Genomic DNA, 24,124 nt, shown 5'->3' with positions numbered 1-24,124 from the left:
ATTCATTTCACATAATTTTTATTTTCTCTACTCCATAAAGTAGCAGAAAATATTTTAGCAACTGCCAAAATTCACATGACACAATGCACACATATTCCACCACGTATGCTAAATGTCATCAGCGAGCGGGTGCCAATCTACTGCTCCTCATACATTACACATCTATTAAGATGTATAGACTGTAAACAGTGGACCAGAGAGCCAGGAAATGGGCCAGTGTCATGATTCACTGTGTTACACTATTGATTCAGAGGAGCAGGCACCATGTTCTAGGCAGAGCTCTGTTTCCTCACAGGCAGGCTCCCTCCCGATCAGGCAGAGAAGCAAACCCTCCCTCTCTCTTCTGAGACGCAGCCAATATTAAGATTACTCAAGTTATTTGACACATATTCTAGCTGGAAGATGACATGAATTTGAACTTTGTTTTTTTACAATTCCTGAGCACAATCTGTACTACAATTAAGTGCTTTTATCCTATTAAAGATATCAATATAAAAATAGGTGGAAATGTTTACTTTATAGATTCACTTATTAAGAATGATCGTCTATGAACACATTATTTTTCTCTCAATTTTATATTTACGTACATTGTCACCCTCGCTTCTCAGCTTCCAGAAGGGATGAATATAGAACCAAGACCCTTCGTTGCCGGCGGCATCCAAGGACACGCGCATGGCATTTTTTTCCAGCAAGGCAGGCAATCTCTTGTTGACAGTCAGGTACTTGTTGCTCTTTATGTGCAGTAGCTGCAGGGAAAAGACACAGATCACATCACCACCTCATCCGGGATCTCCTCTGGTAAATGCACGTGTGCATTCATACATATGTCATATGCCCACATAACACAGCTTGGGGTAGGGATTAAACAAAGGTCTTTTCAAACTCCAAATTCACTAACTTTCACGGTGACTTCTTTGGATTTCTCCTCACTCACCTGCTTCATAATGAAATGGACACATGAAATACACCAGGAAGCACTTCTGACTGATTTTCATCTCATTACAAATAACAGAATAAAACCAGGCTTTCCAAAGGAGGCCTGGAAGTTCCCCCAAACCACATTCCTGCACAGCCATGAAAACAGAATATACTAAAGAAAAACCACAAAACTAAAATACTGCACCGCCGACCTAGCATTAATAACCATCCCTGCCCACAGGCAGCCCTAATCCTTCCCTTCCCCTGCCAGGAGGCCGGGTGCGCAGCCTACAGGGCTGTACAGGGATGGTGAGCCCGCCCCTTCCCAGACGAGCACAGAAGCGCCATATCTTAGATATTTTTTGCATTCTATGGACAAAATTTTTCAACAACATTATTTTACTGAGTAGGAAAACTAACACAAATAGCCTTCCTCTCCATAATTACAATCATTTCAAAAAAGAATGGTCATCTTAACACAATGTAAGAAGACAAATACCTCAAAATAAAGGGCAATGCTTTAACTGGAAAAAAAAAAAAATCAGCTTTTTAAAAAAACTCGTTATCCTTGGATCTCATTTTACCATTTAACCAATGAAAACCCTGACGGCCAACCCCACTCCTTTGGGACCCACCATGTTAGATGGGGCCCACGGCTAAGCCCCGAACTGACCACACAGACCTCTGCACTTAAGTTCTTGACAAGAAACAAACTCACATGCTGGCACTTAATTTAATCAAAACTTGGTTAGGGACATGCAGTCCTTGGTATCACATAATCTATCATTAGATTAACTCATACATTCAGGGAACTGCAGACCAAGGCACCCTCATCTTGTCCCATCAGAGAACTGCTTTGATTGCCCTATGCTCTGGCATTTTGCTATCGGCTAATAACAAAACATCAGGAATATTATTTTTTAAAGAGCGCTATAAAATGCCTCGTTATAGTATTTACTGCAGGGAAGTTGTTAAGGCTATTGTTTACTATATTAAGCAGTGTCCCCTTTATGAGAGCCCATGGAGAAATACTGCTGCGGTCGTCCTCCTGGGAATGTCTGTGCTCCTAGGCCTCTGACGTAGGTCCATGCATGGGCCTCCTAGGCGAATGCTGTAAGATACTACGCTTCCCTCATGGCTACGTGGACAAAAAAGGGGCTCTCAGCCAAAGTTACCTAACTTTACAACCTGGTTTGGTTTGGTTTGGTTTTGCTTTTATTTCTTTTTTAAATTTATTTTTATTGCTGAAAGTATGACGGATGTCCCGTTTTCCCTCTTTTGCCCCCCTCCACCCAGCTCCAGCCCCACCCGAGGCCTTCACTGCACCATTGCCTGTGTCCATGGGCTACGCATGTATGTCCTCTGGTTAATCTCTCCCCCACTGTCGGTTCCCTCTGAGATCTGTCAGTCTGTTCCATGCTTCCATGTCTCTGGACCTATTTTGTTCGCCAGTTTATTTTGTTCATTAGATTCCACATATGAGTGAGACCATGTGATATTTGTCTTTCTCTGACTGGCTTATTTCATGTAGCATAATACTCCCCAGGTCCATCCATGCTGTCCCAAAGGGAAAGAGATCCTTTGACAGCCTGGTTTTTATAAACATTCCTCACCCCTGACTTGAACTTATTTGTTCAACTATTATTTTCCCTTTGACCCAGGTGCCTCATTTATTTCTATTTTATTGTGTTATGTGGTGTTTCTGAAAATGCCTTGCATTCTTTTTGGAACAAGGTGGGGCATATATTAACAAATAACCAAGTAAAAGTCTAATAAATCTAAGTGAAGTACAGGAAAGGAATGCATCGGTGTGCACACTAATTGAAACAGAAGATCTCCTAATAACAAGTCAAGGATGACTTCCATCTAAAAGTACAATTTGAAAACTTTTCTCTCTCTACAAAATGAAGAGATAAAGGTTCATATGTTACACGTTAGTTCCATTAATACTAAAGGGCTATTTTATTACAGGCCTTTAGAAATTATGTTTCCCCATCTCCTTCCTTTTGATGCAGTAACTTGTGCATACATCTAGGGAAGTTCACTTCTTTATGTGTATACAGCAGACTTATTCCCAAACACACAGAAGAGTGTGCTGAATGTCAACTGAAAATATCACATCTATAATCCCCACCAAAGAACAAACTATTGTATCCCAAAATCTTAATGCTATTTGGAATTCCTACCAAATGCAAATTACCCACAAAATATTTACCCCTTCTAAGGGAAAGTAAATTGGCACTTACTTGTATAACATTACTGTATTTCACGATTTCTCCCAAGAGTTTCTTATTTTCTGATTCATTTTGTTTTTGTTCCAGTTCTGCAGCATGCTATAAAATGATTTTCAAATATTCAGTGTGGAAACATAGCAAACAGAATACAGTAACAGACAAAGAAATAAGAGGGTTTTCAGAACAAAGAGAACAAAGAATACGGCCATGAGTAAAACAGGCTGGTTGCTTTACTCTTCCGTGTTTGGGGTAGGGGGGCAACAATGAAATATATGATTTTAATATAGTGTGTGGCCAACAATATCTTGGGATGCTTTTATGTTGGAAATTTCAGAGAAGTCCTAGGCTCTGTGGTCTTATAATTACTTTCAGAAAGAATATTGCTAGAGAAACCAAACAGAATAGTAGATGAATTTCAAAAGTCTCAAAATACATTTTCAATTCTGAAAGTAACGGAAATTTTAATGACACAAATTAAGTCCTTCAAGTTTACACTCAGCCCAAATCAAAAACACCAGACTTTGTTTTTTTCCAGTCTTTCAAAAAAAAAAAAAAATTAAGTACTATGCCAAGTAAAATGTAACTGGATCGGATATTCCTACAGAGATTCTGAATTGGTTTCCAGTTGGATGTGAATCTCTGAATTCACCTGGCACACCCTAAAAAATAGCAGGGATGTATCACCTACATGCCAGGAAATCAGTAGTCACACCCTGTAACTTAAAAGTCCCTTCCAGTTCCAATGTGTTGCTGTAGCTAGTCTAAATCTCCGTGTACTGAGTGAAATCATGAAGCTGTGAAACAGATCTTTCGTTATTGCTGTCCCTGGCCTAGCCTAGGCCAGACAAACAGAAACCTGGCGCTTACCTGTAACTTCTTCAGCAAGGCCGCCTCGGTGTGGTTCCCTTGCTTGGCTTGCTTAGCTTTCCAATATTGTTTCTGGGCAGAATATCGATTCATCGGGCACACCTTAAAGAGGCAGTCTACAACAAAACAACAGACAAAACCACTGTAACGAAGAGGACCAGCATTTCCCAGATTTTCCTTTAGCCTAGCGCTGGAATCCTGGAATCCCCGAAAATAAAGAACATTCAAAGGTCACCTGGTCCATCCTCTAGCCAACTCTTAAATTCCCTCTGTCACAACCTGTTTAAATAACCTTTCAGACTGTGAAAATACCCCTTTCTTCGTTACTTTAAGTTTCTTAAAGGACATTTTTAGCTAGCGTAATTTATAAAGAAATAAAACCAAGGTAACCATTATATTAGAAGCACCTTTTAATTATAATGGAGGGTCTGGTCTCAAAAATTAAATAAAATGACATTAGTGACTTTCACTGCCCTGTGTGACCTTGCACAATTAATTACTTATTCATGGTATGTATCTTTGACAGCAAAGTGATGCAAAAAAATAGAAACGATCACAGCAATTACATTTCAGTCATCCATTCCCCAAGTTTCCACAGATGTGGGAGGAATATGGTACGAAAATCTGTGATACAGTATGTTAAAATTGGGGGCAGGGGGACAAAACAAACAAAGCTAAACCAAGATTATAGTCCCAAGTCTACCATTCAATATCAAGATAGGATATTATAGTGGAATGATATAGTGATACCTGTAAGTCAAAAGGCAAAAAATATTTTTCCCTTTTAATGAGGAAAATGGAAGCTTGACTAAAGAATGCTTCCAGTGTTAATGGTTTTGCATGTTTGTGAAATGGATTACAACCAGATGAAAGGTCAATTCCAATATTCTTTTATAAAGGAGTAATAATAGAAAAAATCTAAACATTATTTCATTTTCTTACCCCCAAGAATGTATGAATTCAATACAACAAATTTATTTTGGTTGCTGTGTTAATATTTATGATCAGTCTCATTTTTCAAAGATGTATCACAAAAATAAAATTCAATCAAATCAAATATCCATTTTAGCCACATCCTTGACTATACTATGCAAGCTCATTCCATTTTTCTCTTTAAAAGTAATTATAAAATTAAATAATGGACTTGATATATTTTCAAATCTTATTTATGGTTATAATGGCATAAATAATAAAAATTATGACTGTAAATTTTAAAGAAATTTTTAAATTCAGAAGAAATGACTCCTATAGCTTATAATTATAAATACAAATTCTATTGATTGACCCTTCCCTCCGCCCCTCATAAACACACAATAATTAGAAAACTAATTATTACTTTATGGTTTAAAAGTTATTGATGTAGATGTATAAATATTTTATAAGTAGCAGCAAACAGACACCTCTAACTGCTAAAAGTAGGGTGAGAGACCATCAAAAATACAATATGACACAAGAATCACAAGTGGGCACGTGTGTGAGAACCAAATAACTAGACCTAAAAACTGTTTCCTTGGTAACATATCTTATAAGCTCTAGAAATTATTTCCTATATACAGCCACTACAAAGAAACTATACAAAATTTTTTTAAGAACAAATATAGAGGCTGTTTACAGATATCCCCAAAAGAGTACTCCCAATTTAATGCAGGCTATTTTCACTATCCTATATGAGGCAAGTAACCAAACTCTACATTGTCTTTGTGCAGCAAAAACACAAATTCTTATTTAAGTAGAAATGAACTTGCCCGGCCGAGCGTGGCTCAGCGGTTGAGCATCGACCTAGGATCCAGGCAATCGGGGTACGATTCCCAGTCAGGGCACATGCCTGGGTTGGGGACTCAATCAATGCCTCTCTCATCATTGATGTTTCTATCTCTCTCTCCCTCTCCTTTCCTCTCTCTGAAATCAATAAAGATATATTAAAAAAAAAAAAAAAGAAAGAAATGAACTCTCATCTGCAGTCTACACTACTGACCTTCATGTATGAACTGAAAAGAGAAAAACTGGGTTCTCCGTTACTTCAAATTCCTAATTGAGTTCATTAGGAAATGCTCCTTTGAGAGAGAAAATGGTTTTCCTAAATTCTGGACCACCTCAGTAGCACTCCTAATGAGTGGTGTCTTTGGGTAGCTAGCAAAGAAAGTGTGTGTGTGTGTCATGATCCCAACTGTTGATGCTGAAGTTATTGTGAAGTGAAGCTGCACATTCCGCCAACCCAGGCGTACTGGCCAGGTTGTGCTGCTGGGTGCTAAGACCCAGACCCTCTCCTCAGAAAGCTCACAGTCTGGTGGGTAAGACAGCCATCTACCATGTGTTCAGGTTTCACAATGGAACTCTGGGGAGGTGCTGCTGGGCACAAAGATGCAAGTGGCCAGCTTCACCAGGGAAGGCCAGAAAGCTTTTCCAAAGGAGAAGACACAAGCCAAGTTTTAAGGGACCAATTCGAATTCACCACATTGCCAAGGGGGTTCAAATGCTCAGAGGGAGGGACATTCCAAACAGAGCCAAGGGAGTACAAAGGCAGAGAAGGTAATGCTGAGGGACCCGCTAACCTTGCAGGGCAGCCATGGCCCAGGCTGCGAAATAAAAACAGAGTGGTTTGCTGAAGCCAGGGTCTGCAGAGGGCCAGGTGCTAGGCTACGGAGTATGGGCTTTATCTCATGGAGAATCTCAAACACCATGTGAAAGGTGATGTGAACAAGCTGGCAAGAAGACCAGCACCAAAGCCAGCGTGCCAAGAGCTTGGCCCACGAGGATCTAATCCGTTAGATTGGGGGGAGAGGGGTGCTGAGGGAGAGGGAAAGTGAAGGTGGCCAAATGAACAAGCTTCCACCCACTCTGAGATACAAAGCCTTCGATTTCAAAAGTCCTTTCTGTTTGCAGGGCCTTAGCTTCATGGTCCCCTTCAGCAACTCCCCACAGGTGGCATCTCATTTTATTTATATTACTGTAAATAACCAATCTGTTTCTAATAGTCCTACTATTGCAGGACTATTTTGGTTGATGGGAGACAGCATAGGGCATACAGACTTCTGTAAAAGTGCTTATGTTGATGGTGGTGGTGGTAAATGGTGTGTGTGTGTGTGTGTGTGTGTGTGTGAGATTCTCTCTGCCCCTTTTAGGAAAAACAAAATCACCTGGTCTTGGACTAGTCACATACTTTGTCTGATTCTCTATTGCGTAATAAAAGTGTTAATAATAGCTGTCATGCCTAATTCACAGAGCTGCTGAGATACGCACAAAAGATAATCTATGTGAAAGTACTTACTCTATGAACTTTAAAGCCCTGTGAGACATGTAAGGTATTATTATTATTAATATTGCTTCACTTGTTCAACAATAGCCTAAGATTAAGAGATGATTAAACCCTAACAGAGCTCTCAACAAAGAGCAACAAAAAGCAGAGTTGTCACAATAAACTTGAACATAAACCAAAAGTGCCTAATTCACAAGGCGTTAGCCCCTTTGGTTTAAGATGCCACAGTGTGTTTTGTATAAAATTCCCAAATACCCTGAAACAGCACGGCAGTGAGCAATGGATGCAATCTCCATTACCTTGAAATATCTTTTAACATGCGGGCACAGTCATTGACACCTGCCTGGGTGGAGCCCCAAACAGGCCTCCCACGTTCTCCCCTCAAGCGGGAATCCAGCTGTCTCAGAGCCATCAGCCCGCATCCACCTCTGCACCCGGCTTCCAACACTAGCTCTCTAACCCTGGCCTCCTCATTCTCTGACATTAAGGTATAGAAGCTGCTAACAAATAAGTGTTAGAGGGGTTTCCAATCAGAAAGCGGCCCAGTGTCATTGTTAATTAGGTAACAATAATCTCTTCAGCATTCCAAGGCTCACAAAATAACCAAAGAGGAAAGACTGGCTTCACAGAGCACACACCAAATTCAAGGAAGTCATTCGAGTTAATTTTTTTAAAAGCTTAACCGAAAGACCTGAGACCAAGAATTTTGCAGAATTCCCGGAGTTCAGAAATGTCAGAAATCTGATCAAATGTGCTATGTTCAGTTCAGCAATATTAGAAGAACAATGCCTTAGAATTAGAACTTTTTCTTTTTTTTTCCAACCATGGAAGGAAACTCAGCCCCACAGAAGTGTTCGCTTTAAACTGAAAGCCACGGCAGCCTCTTCGGCCTGCTGACAAATGCTGGTGGAGGGAGGAAATACGAAAGCCACTCGAATGGTGTGGAGCATGAAACCCAAGGCATGTGACACTGTAACTCAAAGAACCAACCTTCCCACATGATTCATGTAAATTTGGCAGGAAACCAGTCTAAACCTCCACTTGCAATACCTATCTCTCTGCAGTGTTTTTGCTTTGCACCTATAAAAACGCTTTCTAAAATATTTGTATCTCAGGCAGTTTCTGCACCCGGCACTTTCTACAGAACTCCATTTGGGGCTATTATATGTAAAGTTCAAGTTATGCAGTGGCCAGCCACTTCCTTTGATAATTGGTGGAAGGAACACTTTCTGTTTCATTTCTCCTCCCTCCTAAGATTTAAATGAGGCAAAACATATGACACCATGAGCAAATGCCTATCACAAAGCCGGCGTTCAACAAATGGCTCTTTCACGGTGGCCTGTACAATTACCTCATACTGATTACAGGGAACATGGTTGCCAAGGGCTTTATTATCTCCACGTGGAGAAAGGTGGGGAGGGCGGGAGCTGGAGCTTTTCTCTCTGTGACATAAACAGGACGCAGCAAAGTTCAGTGGAGACAATGGGACCTTCCCAAAGATAAAATAGAAAGTGGTAAGAAAACCCTCCCTAGGATAAGGGACAGCAGACAAGGGTAATTAGAATTCACAGTTGGTCGGGGAAGAGATACACATCCAATAGCCTAAAATATAACTGTAGCTCTGTTTTTCAGTTTTTCTAAGAAACATACTGGAACAGAGTGCAAAAAGCTCTTTATGCTTAGAGGTTAAAAAGGAATGTGTTCTCCTTAAGCATAGACACTTCTAACTAAACTCCCTCCTCTGATCCCAGCCTAAGGCAGGCATGGAGAGGGCGTCAAACAGGGACAGTGTCCTCTAGAATGCTCCAAAAGACAAAGAGAATCTATATTGCAGGTGTTAAGAAACATTAAAATGTATCACAAGACATGGGCAGGCAACCATGAAGACGGCAGAATAACTTCCTCTGGGCAAAAGTAGCTATTTTACCATGAAGAGAGAGAAGAATGGCCTTGTGTAGTTACAGACCACTAAACGGTTAGAACTCAAAGGGGCTTCCGATGTTAAGACATCAATGGGAATGTTATAAAATCTTGCTCTCAAACATTAAATATCTGATTCATACATTAATGGGTAAATGCTCAAAAACAAATGAAACTTCATTATTTTGCTTCGTTTGGACTGGGGACAAAAAATAAAATTCAAATGCATTGATGCTAATTTTCATTTTTGGCAAGGATTAATTTTAGCATTAAGCAAACCAATTCACTAGACATAAGCGGAATTTCTATCAAAAATATCATAATGTATACTATTTCATTAATTTTCCCATTCTCAAAATGTAATATTAACACAGATAATCAAAAAATAAGCAGACTGATTCAGAAATCAAAATGCAAGTCTGTAAATCCTGTTACACAAATACCAAGTCCAAAAGAAAAGAAATGGGAATGAATTTATACATACATAAATGTATGTATATATACATATATACATACATATAGGCAACACATATATAATAGTTTATTTTATATATTTATTGGTATTCTTATTTATAACTATATGTTTCTATACCTATTACCTCATTTAATTCTTCTAAAAACACTTTGAGGTAAGCATTAGTTTTAACACATTGCATGTGGGAAACGTATTTATACGTTTTACGTTGACTGGTAGTAGAGCGCGCGATGAAAACTGCCCGCAAACAATGTGTTAACATGAGGAAAGAGAAACTCGGAACATTTTACCTAAAGTCTCAAAGCTAGTCTTTAGGTTTAATCCAAATCAATCTGTCTCTAAAGCCCATCATCATAATTTAATAAAAGACACTCAATAATCCTCAAATTAAAACTTTTAAAAAATACATCTCTGTATAGTCACTGAAATTAAAACACACAACATGATAATCTAGCTGTCTCTGGTTTCATACCCTGAGACCTGCTGAACTTCTACAAGGGCCCAAAAATGTATTAGAAAGAGACTATCTGAATATCTGTAGCTATGACCTAATAGAAGTAGCAAGCCAGAAACACTTGGGCAGGGAATTTTACTGTCTCAGGTCCTCCACTAGGAAAGTAATGTTTTGAATAGCTGGACAATTAAACTGTTAATACAGGTAAATTAATTTTATAGAGATAGCCTTGTCTTTTTAAACCCATTTTAGCATGGCAATAAAAACTCCTGGCTTAAAGATTTTTAAAAAAAGTCTAACACAGACTATTTTATGCCATTATAGTTATGTACTAGAGATATTTAGATTGAAGAATTACTTGCTGTTCATTGTCTAGTGACTGAATTACTATTCTCATATGGGAGACCTAAAATAAAATCAGTTTCTTGTGCTAGGTCCTCTGTGAGCAGAGATTTATCCTTAAGAATAAAAGAGACCATGGAGTCATAAACATCATTACTGCAGATTTACACCCAAGTGAGACTAGCTTTCTATTGATGATTACCACCAAAAAGCATCTACATCTACAGATAATTTAGGAGTCAATGGACAATAACTTTAGAGCAGTGTTTTACAAACTTTAACTGTACACACCAGGTTTGTAACCCATTTATTTGGTCCTAATTAGCCTTTTTCACATGGAGTGGAATGGAAAGAAGTGGAATAGGGTGGGGTTGGGGTGGGGGGGGTGCAGTGGAGTGGAGTGGAGTGGAGTGGAGTGGAGTGGAGTGGAGTGGAGTGGAGTGGAGTGGAGTGGAGTGGAGTGGAGTGGAGTGGAGTGGAGTGGAATGGGATAAGAAGGGAAATAGAGGGCACTGCAAGTAGCAAGTAGTCTTCCACGAAAATTTGTTTGGGGGGGATTGTGCATGTGTATGTACATACGTGATAGATTCCAATGTAAAATGTATTTCTTACTGACTGTGGTAGTAAAAAAATGAAGGTCACTATTTTCAAGGAATATACATATACACAGGTTAGGGTTAAAGGCAATGGAAATTTTTTTTAAACAGAGAAATCCTGTGGGCAAGGAAAGAGGAAACTGAGACAACCAAGTGAAATTTTTTTGCTCTATCAATGACTTTTGAAATCCACAAAAAACTATCCTTTTAGTAATTGACCAATAAAAATGTTACATAGGCAATTACAACGGAACAGGAAAATGCCCTTTTAAAAGTATTTCTTTTTTCAGACTCTGGTTGACCTCTACCTTTACTGGAGCATCCATCTCTCCAATGCTATCTTTTAGTAGCTAACATGCTTGCACAGAAGTCTACATCCAACACCTACGATCTGTTGTAGGAAAGATGGTCAGAATCTGCAGAAAGAAACTCCTGCCAAGTTACCCTGGAAACAATCATTAGATACCTATTCTTTCTTCTCTTTAAGGCTTTACAGTCTGTTTTGTCTCCTATTAAGATGCAAATACCTGAGAAGGGAACACACTAAGATCTTGGTTCTCAGTTTACCACTGGAGACAGCTCCATGAGGGTGAGGTGGATGGTGCTGCAGATCTAGGGAAGGAAACTCTTAGAGCACTAACATCTGTCAAGAAGATGCAGAAAAGCTGTTTGTCAAATTTTCAGATGACACAGACAAGGGAGAAATGGCTAATTTGACATATAAAAATCTAGATTTTTCAATAATCTTTGCAGGACAAACATCAGCACAATTAAACTTCAAACAAGCTTAAATATAAAGTTCTGTGTTTCTGTTCAGAAAAAAAAAAAATGAACTGCTTATGCATATGATAGAGGGGAGCACCAGGGCTATTAACAGCTAATATTAAAGAGGGGAGGGGGAGGGAGGAGCCTAGACCTTAGGCTTGAGCTCAACTTAATATAATTAACGTGACCATACATCCCTGTGTGTGCCCAGGACAATTCTGGTTTATGCCTGTTACCTGTAGTTTGAAAGGCAAAGCAGTAAAATATTGAAAACTGAGATGTAGAAGGAAAGGTGGGGCAGCATATGAAAGCAGGTTGGATATGAAAAGTAGGGAATGGAGAGAGAAGACAGCCGAGTAACTGATGCTGGAAACAGGACATTGGAAATAGAAGAAACAGTTGTCATTTTCTCCTCCCTCCATTTTTTTTGTCTTCTTTCTGATCAATTCTTCTTTTTAATGCCATAACTTAACGTCTGCTTAATGTTTCTTCCTTCATCCCTTAGGTTCTCCCTCATTCTCTGTCTTTTTTGCTTTAGTTCCTTCTGTCTGTTTTCCTAATCATTTTCTTCCTTTTACCTTCTCTTAGCTCACTCTTTCGCCAATATTTCCTTTATCTCTTCTCTGAACTTCTTTTCTTTCTCTCCTTTACATGATTGTAAAATTGTGCCTGAATTGTATTGTTATTTTCTTCGGATAAGGTTACATCTTTTGTATTTCAAATAAAAATACAGATGAATAGGGCATTTCCTTACCAAAACTCTACTTAGCCCGGCCGGGCGTGGCTCAGCAGTTGAGCATCAACCTAGGATCCAGGAGATCACGGTTCAACTCCTGGTCAGGGCACATGCCCAGGTTTGTGGGCTCCATCCCGGTAGGGGACGTGCAGGAGGCAGCCGATCAATGACTCTCTCATCATTGATGTTTCTATCACTCTCTCCCTCTCCCTTCCTCTCTCTTCCTCTCTCTGAAATCAATAAAGATATATTTTTTTAAAAATTAAAAAAAAACACAAAAACTCTACTTAAAATTAAGTTGCAAAAGCAAAACACATAGATCTAACAGAAGACATGAATCCAGAATATAAAAAGTTTCCTTACAAATCAATTAAATAACACATACAACCCAATAAGATATGAACAGACACATCACAAAGAGGATATATAGAAGGCCAACGAGCATATGGAATGATCATCAACATTACTGGTCATTGGGGAAATGCAAATTAAAACTGTTAGCATAGGTTGCTAGATAATAATAAAGGAAGGGAGCAAAGGAAATCAGAAAGAAGGAGATACAACAAAAAGTCATATTATTAAGCACAATCAAGTAGGAAGCAGAAGCCTGCTTTGCTAGGAAGTTGCAGCATTCACAGGCACCCCAGGGGATTGCAGCATTGTCCTGCCAAGGTGATCAGAGCTCCTCCCTCCCCTGTATAGGGAGGAAGGACAAGCTTTCCAATCTCCCCATGGTACAGCGGTCTGTACCTCCCCACACCATGGGGGGAGGTAAGCACATGGGCAGTAGAAGCCAAAATGAATGGAAAAGGGGGAGGTGCTTCTATGAGGCATGTGCAATAGGAGGCAAGATGGTGACCACAGAGGCCTATCTGTCCAGCCTGGGAAAAGGGTCAGATTGGATAAGGGAACAGAACCCAAGAAGATCTAGGAAATAGATTGGATAGGGGGTTGGACCAGCAGAAGCCTGTGAAAGATTGGGAAGTTGATTGGTTATTTTGAAAAAGCTCCTGGCCCTTCCAAACCCAAGATTATATAATCCCAACTAACAAAGATATCTCTCTCTCCCTCCCTCCCTCTCTCTCTCTCTCTCTCTCTCTCCCTCGCCAGGTAACACGCACTCACCTTGTTCATTAGCACACCTTCTCTCCATAGCAACCATGTGGCCCTAGCAGCCCAGTGGCCAGCAGCCATGCAGACTTCAAGCAGGCCCCAAGCCCACCCTCAGTACCGAGCACAGCAGCACCAGCCAGCCAGCGCGCAGCCAGGAACTGGACTAAGCTTTGCTATAGACTAAACTTTCGCATGCATAGCGTATCTGGACATTGGCCCTATTTTTAGGCCTGATGAAGACAAGGTTGGACTTTTTCCATGGCAGGAGGGATGGAGATGGGACACTGGAAACCTGGGGACAGCCTTCAATTTTCACCCAAATAAATCTTACCACTCCACAATCTCCCACCCGTGGGTTCTCTCAGAGTTCTTCCCTTGCAATCTTGTGAAAGAACCCCACTTGCACCAGCAAGAAAACTACAATTACATACCACTACACACCAACCCGAAAGGCTAAAACTAAAAAGAATGACAATATCAAATACTGGTGAGGTGCAGAGCAAGCGGAACTCTCATATATTGTACACACATACATTCCGACACTCATTCATGGCACACATGCTTAAAATGGTTCACCTACTTTCAAAATCTCTTGGTAATTTCTTGAAAAATTAAACATACATATATGATCCAGCAATCCCATTCTAAGTTACCTACTCAAGAGAATGAAAGCGTATGTACACACAAGGCTTTTACGCAGATGTCCATATCAGCACTGTTCATAACAGCCAAAAGCAGGAGGGAAGAAAACCCAACTCTGAATGCGGCAACATGCTGCAGCAACGGAGTGCCGCACAGATGAACCCCAAAAACCTCACACCAAGGGAAGGAAGCCAGACGCGAAAGACCATAAATTACATGAAGCCATTTATATGAAATTCTAGACACAAAAAACTATAAATTACATGATGCCATTTATATGAAATTCTAGAAAATGTAAAAGTAAATCATCCAAAAGCAAGTCAGTGGCTGCCAGGAAATGAGGTGGGAACAAAGATTGACTACAAAGCGGCAAGAAGAAATTTTGGGGGTAATGGAAGTGTAATTGTAGTGTTGGTTCCACAACTATACAGTTTATCAAAACTCAGTGAACTGAGCACTTAAAGTGAGTGAATTACTGTACAATAAAACTGAAAAATTCTGCTCTATTTGTATATGGGCCGCAATTGCTCACTTTTCTATGGCTCAGCGGTTTCCCATAAATATTCTTAAAATAAAAGATAAACTCTGAAGACAGAATAAAGATTTGTTTTTGTTGTTTAGCTGTGATTTATTTGGCATGGGAGGAAGAAGACAGGGTGACTTGTTCGCTGCATAACAGGACCTAGCTGGCTGCCCTGCATGTGGCAGCACTCGAAAATATTTGGTGACTGACTGATAAAGCACACCCAGGAGTGAAGCCAGCAGATCTGGTTAAACCTAGTGAGACAGATTTTCCTAAACACAGCACAAAATAAAATCAGGGTTTAATCCAAAGTTTAATGTTAATTTGAAGAAAAGAATAGCCTGGGATACCTTGTCATACCTGAATGTGAGGAAACCAACACAGACTACTGAGTCACGTCCAAAGGACTTGAAGAGGTTCCCACTTAACACAGGTCAGACTGTGTGAGCATCAATATTAACAACTGAACTAGATTAAAGAGCAACATACATTAAAATCCATGAGTTCATAGTTATAAAAAATACGTATTGGCCATCTTTGGAGGTTAGGGTACCAACTCATTACTCTAAAAATGAGTAAGTAAAGGAAAAATAAGCATTAAAGAGGAAAGACAAGGAGATATGATTTAAGGAATTATCTGTTTATTACCTAACTACTCTAGCAGTAATTATAAAATATTTTAGAGAGCCACCTTAGTGAACGTTGTCAGAGATGCTAGGATATGTCTACTGGAAGATGCAAAATAATACTTCTGAATAAAGGTCTTAATGCTATTAGAAAAAAAGAAAGACAAGAAGAGGGGAAGTTAAATAAGCACAAATGTAGTACAAACACAGAAGCAGAACTGGTATCCCAAACACAGTGAGTTGTAGGCAGCCATGAGCTAAAAACTCTGCTTTGTTAATCAACTGAAGAAAAAGTACATAGGAAAGGAGAGGACTGTTAGAAGATGCTTTACAAGGAACAGAGCCCTGGCCAGTGTATCGCAGTGGCTAGAGACTGGCCCACACACCAAAGGGTTGCAAGTTTGATTCCCATTCCAGGGCACGTACCTGGGTTGCAGATTTGATCTGCAGCTCGGGTCAGGGCTCAATGGGAGGCAACCAATCAATGTGTCTTTCTCACATGTATGTTTCTCTCTCTCTCTCTTTCTCTCCCCCCCCTCCCTTCCACTCTCTCTAAAAAGCAATGGAAAAAGCATCCTCTGGTAAGGATTAAAAAAATAGTAATAAAATAAAAGGAACAGAAAGAAGCCCTGGCCAGCGTGGCTCTGTTGGTTGGGCGCTGTCCCACGCAAGGAAGGTTTGCCGGTTAGATACCCCGTCAGGGCACACGCCTGGGTTGCAGGCTTGATCCCCAGTAGGGGGTGTGCAGGAGGCAGCCGATGGATGTTTCGCTCTCACATTGATCTCTCTCTCTCCCTCTCTCTCCCTTCCTCTCTCTAAAAATCAATAAAAATCGTTTTTAAAAAAAGGAACAGAAAAAAGAGTCAATCCTAAATATGTGCCCAGGCAGGGAAGAGCTCCGGGAACAGGTCTGCAGGAAGCCAAGGGAGTGCCCAGCAACAACGTGAACCAGCATGTCTGCATGATGTGGGAAGACAGACGCAGACAAAGAACGACATAGCAACCCCATTTCTGTGTATTTACCCAAGAGAAATCAAGGCTTTCGTCCAGCAAAAGACATGTTAAGAATGTTCAAAGCAGCATTATTCATCATAGCCCCAAACTGCCCATCAATCAAAGAATGGATAAAGTTTGACGTGTTCAAAGAACAGAATCCTATAAAGTAATGAAAAAAATGAGCTGCTGCTACATACAACATCAATGACTTACACAGACATAATGTTGAACAGAAAAAGCAGCCACAGAAGAATAAGTACTTTTCACTCATAGGTATATACCCGAGAGAATTAAAAATATACGTCCACACAAAAACCTCTACATGAATGTATATGGCATTATTCAAAATAGCCAAAAATTGACAACAACCCAAATTTCTATCAACCAACGATAAATAATATATATGGGATATACACACAGTGGAATAATATTCATCCATAAAAGGTAAAGATTTACTGGTTCATGATATGACACGGATAAACCTTGAAAACATTATGGTAAGTGACGGGAGCCAGTCACAAAAGGCTTGTACATTTCCGTTCGCCTGTTCTGGAACAGACAAGCCCGTGGGGGTAGAAAGCAGATTAGTGGTTGCCAGCCATGGAAGGAGCAGGGGAATGGGAAGTGACGGTGAATAACTGTATCTTTTTGGGGCGATGAAAAAGTTCTAGAATTAAAGAATGATGATGGCTGCACAAACTTCTGAATACATTAAAAATCACTGAATTACGCACTTTAAAGGGTGAATTTCAAGGTATGTGAATTATATTACAATAAAAACGTTAATTTTAAAGAGTATGTACAATATGTTTTTCTTAAAACTCTGATCACCTTATGTTTTTAATTTTATTTTTCAATTACAGTTTACATTCAATATTATTTTGTATTACTTTCAGGTGTGCAACACAGTGGTTAGATAAGTGTTCCCCCTGATATTTCAGGTAGCCACCTGGCACAATGCATAATTATTACAATATTACTGACTATATTTTCTATGCTATGCTTTACATCCCCGTGATTATTTTATAACTACTGAAATTCATATTATGCTCACGTAAAACCCACAGAGTAGTCTAGCACACAGTATGTGCTCAGTGAAGCAATTTACCTTTCCAGCTGCCTGGATTAAAAACCCTTGGGCCATCTTGGACTCCCATCTCTTGTATCTCATGTCCAAAATAATAGACCCCTATCTGACCTGATCCAAATCACCATAATTTATCCCCTGGCTACAGCAATAGCATCCAAACAAGTCCCCCTGTTTCTGCCCCTGCCCCTCTGACTGCTGTTTCTCCACATGGGGGTGAGGAAAGGCTGTTTAAAGGTAAGTCAGGTCCCTGTTAGCCTCTGCTCAAACCCTCCAATGGGCCCGCCTCCTCCATCACCTGGCAAGGACCTGCCTGACTCACCTGCTACCCCCAGGCCACTCACTAGCTCCACCCAACCAACCCTCCCGCTTGGTAGTCCAGGTACTTATCCGGGACACCCGACTTCAGTGCCTTTGACCTTGATGTTCCTCTTGCCTTTGCCTTTTCTCCAAGATTTCTGCATAGTCAGTCTCTCTACTTCAGGCCTCTGCTCAAATATCAGTGAGGCTGCCCTGGCACTGGGGAAAGCAACCCCTTTCTGGCCAGTACTCTGTTACCCTACTTTATTCTTCTTCATGGTATATCATCATCTGATAAATGCCTGGCTCTTAGTAGGTGCTCAGTGAATGTTTCCTGAATGAATAAAAACACACCCATGAATTAATGAGTGAAATAAATATTTGGTATATTAATTCCTGGATACTGAATAAAATTCCACAACCTTTGGTGCAATCTGATTTTTTTTATCATCAATATGGATTATTTTGACCATTAACCTGAGATATAAGACATAGTTGCAAGAACTGGATCCTATTTGTGATATGCCTAAAAAGTAAAACAAAAACAATAAAGCAAAAGGAAACACGCTCTCTTTTCTTGATTGTCTTACCATCTACATGGCCTTTTTGAGAAAGTGGTTACTATGATTTTTTTTATAAGGAAAATGTGACTATGGAGGAAAATACTGTTACAAGGAAAATGTTATTCATTTAAATTGTCAGAAGCTTTCTGTTAAAAGGCCAATGATTGTAGGTGCAACATTTTTCAGATAAAATGTTTTGCGAAAGTGAGACTTCCCAGGTGGCAACATTATAAATGCTCTTGAGGGTCAAAGGGGTCCTTCCTGCCAACAGATTAGCAAGGGCCTTGCCAGGATGGGCAGGCTTTGATGTTACCGGGAGTGACGAACAACAGACCTCCCGTGCTCCTCGCTTGAGAGATGAAAACGTGGGAATACAAGGAGGCCTGGCACTTCTCTCCTTTTATTCTTGAACAAACACAGACATAAAGCAGATGTGACTTCACTAAGTATGAGCTGGTTCCACTGATGAGCGGTTTGGATTACACTTCTAATGATGACACACAGTGATGTTCCCACTCTGTGGGACTGGATCCAGGCCAAGGGAGAAAGCAACCCTCTGCTCCACAGACATAAAAGTTTATTTGAGGCGTAAATCTGGGAGACTCTTAACAATCTGGTCAATGGTATCGGATTACGTTTCGATAGCCCAAATGGCAAAGTTGAACTACCTGCTTGTTAAAACAGCTGCTTCTGAGCTACTGACTTACACTGTTTGAAGAAGCTCAAGAACGAAGGCTTTCCTTATCAAAATCCTCATTGCAGAAGGCAGAGAAGTCTACAGGAAAATCACAATTTAACCAAGCAAAGGTTAGGAAATCAGTGGTTTGGGAAAGAGAAAGAAAAACATGTGGTGGTCGTAATGCTGGAACACAATTGTGCTGGAACACAATTATCAAAAGGCACTTCTATGGCTCCACCTAACCCATGCAGAGAATTACACCATACAGAGAATTACCCGGTTTCTTACCAGTAACTCAAATTTTAGTCCCAATACGGAGAACAGAGACTGGCATAGTATATATTCAATAAATGCCAATGTAACTGAAATTACTTCCAACACATGAAACTCATTCTTACAGGAAGCCTTCCCCGACTGCATCTGCTCACACACAAAAAATCCTTCTCAGGCCCCTACAATGCTTACTCTCCAAAAATGATTGTAAACTGTTTTTGTTGTTCTTGAATAATTTTATGTATAGATGCTTATCTTCCCAACTTATCTCCCACCTCCCTCAAATTCAGAGACTGAGCATGAACTTTCTTTTGAATAACCCAACAGTACCTAACCAGGGCCACAGAGTGACAGTAAATAGGAAGCCTCTCTCCCCATTCACCCCAATAAGCACAAACAACTCAAAATGTAATATTCTGCAAACACACACACACACACACACACACATTCTCGCATGGTCTTCATGAGCAGCTTCTTTGAAGACCCAATAAAATATGCATGCAAATGGGGGGAACCTGGAGAATGAGCCCATTCTATTTTGCCTCCTGTCCCACATCCACTGAGCTGGGAGAAGACAGGGCCAGTGTTTTCTGTGGTGTTCAGGAAGGACTGGATGTGAGTTTGAATAGAAAATGAACAGAAACAACCTGACAGTTTGCCACACTAAAACATGTAAACCTCTTTCCTCGGTCGCTGCTTGGTCCTAGTAGTATGGCATGCCTCCCCAGAGATCCGGTCTGGAAGCCTGCATCTTTATCAAGAGTCTATGGGAGATTTCGTTGAGAGACCCCATCACCCCAGGCTTGCTGAGAGCATCCCAAACTTAATCTTGGCAATACTGTTATTTTTTTTCTTACTGAAGCCCATGTGGGCCAGTTAGAACTAATTTATACAGTACTCACCAATAAGATCCACATGCAGAAAAAGAGAGGTTTTTTGAGGTAATTCAGCATAAGTGGGTATTTCAAAACAGTGCATTGCTGTATAAACCTGCCTTTTTCTCCAAAGATCTCAAGTGTTCTGTTATCAGTTACTGTTTTGTTTGACTTCTTAATTAACTTGAGTCTAGGTGTCTTAGTAGCTTTGTAAGATGACTATAAAAGTGAGAAAAGCATGCTTCCGGATTCCCTTTCAAATTCCCAAAAATACTTTTTCCTGCTAAATATCCAAGTAATTCAAAACTGAGCAGTTGCCCAGGGTCAAAGTGTCTGAAGAAGTAATCAGTCCTCCAAAGTTTCTCTACACAGGTTTAAGCGCTACTTAGTCCAGTTTCAAAGGCCCTCTTGCTTTATCTGAACTTTCAGTTAGTACATAAAAATGTACGTTTAAAATTTCAAAGAAAAATAATTCATGAAATTTCTTTATTCATTCACTTATTCATTCATTTTGTTCTCAGTTCTACAAGTAACTCTGCTCCAGTGCAGGGCTCTGAAAATAACTACTATCACTTGGTCCTCAGTTGTCAGGATGGCCACCCTTGCAATTCTGGCTTCATCATTGATATCGTTACCTATTTTTGAGAGTAGCCATCTCCGGCAGGTATGTATTACATGGAACCATATAAAACTACTACTTTTGTAGAATTAAAAAAACAAATACTGGTAATTTCATATAGCTTGAACCCAATGTATGCTTAAAACAATCATCAATTTCTCTCTTCTCCACGCTACTCATTCAAATATTATCAAGTTTTGTCTAAGCAAATTCCATAAGGATTTTCTGATACGTCTCTTCCTCTGTTTTACAGCCACCATTCTCCATGTGCTAAACTTCACCGAAGCTCACCACCCATCACTTCTCAGCAGGACAACTGTAACTGTGTCCTTGCTTGACTCTCCCTCTCTCTAACATCACTCCTATGTTACAGGATTGTAACATTTCAGGTCTAAGGATCACAACCAAATATTATGTTTATTTTAAGATCTACAAGCCTACAGATCTCAGGTAATGCAAAAGTTAACTTGTCCATTAGTTTCTTATGTTATCAATTTCCATAAATATCACAAAAGTAGGAATAAACACCAAGAAAACTAATTTCCTTTATTATGACAGATGTCCTCTATCTAAGAGACTCTCTGAATCAATTAGTAATTTTAAATACTATGAATCATTTGAAAGTGAAGATGTACATGATTTACTAATCACATGTAGCTTTTTTTCCCCTGGCACTGTTAGAATAACCTTCACAACTGCTATTCGCTGAGTGACCAACAGGTACAAGGCATGGAACCAGGACATGAAAAATCTCATGAGATAAAGAGCAACAGTCTTGAGTAAGCCGTTAGGAGAACAAAGTAACTATTTTGGTCCTTCTGTAGAACCAAGTGAAAAACAAGAACACCTACTTCTAACTCCTATTATGAACTTTAATGTAACTTTCCATAGTAGTAAAACATTTCATTTCAAAACAAAAGAACTTTTTCTCAATTTGGAAATTATTCATCATGCTACTGAGCTTCAGATCACAGATGTAGATTTCCAAGTTTAATATCCAATAAATTCTTGATTTTCATTTTGCAGTCTGGGTAGACCACTACCATAGCCATAGGCTCCAACTGCCCAGCCCTTCCATAAAGTAATATATTGTTCTATGAGTTGACAGTTACCTCTTACTTAGACATCTCTCTGAGGGCATGCCATACTCACCCCTACCCTTGTCATTTCCTTATAGACAGTAAGTCATTAGACCCCTCTCTTCTGGGAACAGCTGGGGTAAACTAGAGATTAACTCCTCACTGTACAACCAACTCTAGGTTGTAGAATGCCAAGGAGATGGTCTTTGTTCAAGAGGTCTGCTCTCACAGAGGTCCCCTATACTTGATGGTGACTGATTAATAGGGAGACCATGTTCTTTATTTCCAAACCAAGGCACCTCTAAAAGTTAAAAGAACTGCTGTAATTATGCTGGCAATAAGCAAAGAGTAGGATTGTTCCAGACAAAATGGAACATATGGTTACAACCAATTAGCCCAAACAGATCCTCTCTCTGTATATGAGACTTAGGAAGAAAGCCAGTAAAAACACACCAAGTAAAACCAGTTAAAAAAAAAAAATCCTAAGGCAGAAGAAAAGGAAGTAGGTATCATGAGTGAACAGAAGAGGTGAGATAAAGTGGAATGGAGAGAAGCTCTTCCATGGCATCAGGAAAAGTAGCTAACATTTTAGACACTTATTGACTTAACAAAAGCAACTCTATGAGGTAGCTACAATTACTGCCCCCGCCACCACCACTTTACAAATAAATTAAATGAGGACATCTGCCCAGGATCATGCAACTAGTTAACTCCTCCCAGGCAATGAAAACAGCTGAGTCATCACAATGGGGAAAAAACAACAACAGGGCGATGGGTTCCAAAAAAGGTGTGCACATTCTAAGGGAGCGCCCAGTGCAGTAGGGTGTAGAAGAACATGCTAGAAACTCAATTTAGTTACTTTTGACTTCTATTTATAAACTTATTTTTGTATATACTCAATAATGTATAGAATTCAGAATTATAGCAATACATATATGTATAATATATTACCAAATGTGTACCGATTATGCTTACTTTTTTTCTGATGGGGCATTTGATCAAAAAGTTGAAAGACACTGCCCTAGAGTTCAAAGCAATAAATGTCCACTTCTGAAGGGACAGTTCCTACAGTTACTGTGGCATCACCAGGACCAATCTCAAACTACTGGAGCGGGCATTGTAACCAGGAAGTGGTAGTGACCAAGACTGATTCATGTTCCCGCTCCCTTCTCTACATGTTCCAACAATAAACTCCCATCAACTCAAATCAACTGTACTGGAAATGTCAAAAGCATCATCTTATACTAGAAGTTTTAAAGGTCCTAACCCAACACTATAGAACAATATGATTTTAAACCCAGACACAAATGTTTTTACCACAAATATAATCTCACAGAATTGTCAAGCATGTGTCTATTGTCTTGTTAAATTAATTAAACAAGGAGGCCATTAGACTGGGGTGGCTCTAAGGCCTTAGTAGCCTATAACTAATCAAACAATCGCTTTGCTTCAGTGTCTTCTGCATAAAAACCTTGCTTTTTGCTTCTACCACTCAAACACATATAACCACTTTCAGTTCAGTGCTGGTGATTCGAAATGATGTTTGCTCTTCAGACTTTTAATGCGCTTCACTTTAAGTCTTGAGAGGTAAAATGCATATGCATAATTGATAATTAAGTTTCACGGGAAAGCAATCTTTTTCTAAATCTTCTAAATATTTCGTTTTAGACATCTTAACAACTCATCTTAATTTCAATAGTCCTCTTGGTTAGTAATAAAGCTCTTCTTGTCTATTTATGCTGAATTCCTCAGAATGCTTAAGGCTGTTTCTCTTATTATATCCTCAGTTGAGACGACTACAGATATTCTATGTAAGAAGGAGTTTCATCAAGAGAAACCCGTTCGCAATGGAAAATACTGTAAGTTAGTAATGCTTTAATACTACGCTGTAGAGTATGGGTTGTTTACCCTGGTGATCCAGTGGCTGACTGGGAGCAGGGGCTATTTAAGGGATATTTAAGTATCCATTTAATATACATTGTCTCCTCTTCTGTTTTAAAAGACTGAACTTGAAAATTTAAAAATAGCTGAATACTACCTTGTCCATAACAGATGACTGTTAATGTCAGTTTCTCCCACCCCCCACCCCACCCCCCCATGTGTTTGTTGTTTGTTTTCTCAGGGCAATTGATTACTTTTGTCAAATCAATGACCCTTGGTGAGGAAAAAAGGATTCCCTGCCTTAA

General features: G+C 39.7%; 1 protein-coding gene across 2 annotated transcripts in view; it reads right to left on the bottom strand.

Moving 5' to 3' along the window:
• The window catches only part of ITPR2 (inositol 1,4,5-trisphosphate receptor type 2), a 405,501-nt gene that overhangs the window by 316,130 nt on the left and 65,247 nt on the right, over positions 1–24,124 (bottom strand). For both annotated transcript variants that reach the window (XM_081129350.1, XM_081129351.1), the window contains exons 3-5: positions 4,020–4,135; positions 3,165–3,251; positions 588–746 (exon numbers count right to left, since the gene is read on the bottom strand). In XM_081129350.1, the coding sequence (XP_080985476.1) occupies positions 588–746; positions 3,165–3,251; positions 4,020–4,135 (362 nt within the window). The remainder of the gene's footprint in view (positions 1–587; positions 747–3,164; positions 3,252–4,019; positions 4,136–24,124) is intronic.

This window comes from Miniopterus schreibersii, assembly GCF_964146895.1.
Source record: "Miniopterus schreibersii genome assembly, chromosome: 2".
Classification (NCBI taxonomy): domain Eukaryota; kingdom Metazoa; phylum Chordata; class Mammalia; order Chiroptera; family Miniopteridae; genus Miniopterus; species Miniopterus schreibersii.
The sequence above is the reverse complement of the archived record's forward strand: the minus strand, read 5'-3'. Positions and strand labels throughout refer to the sequence as shown.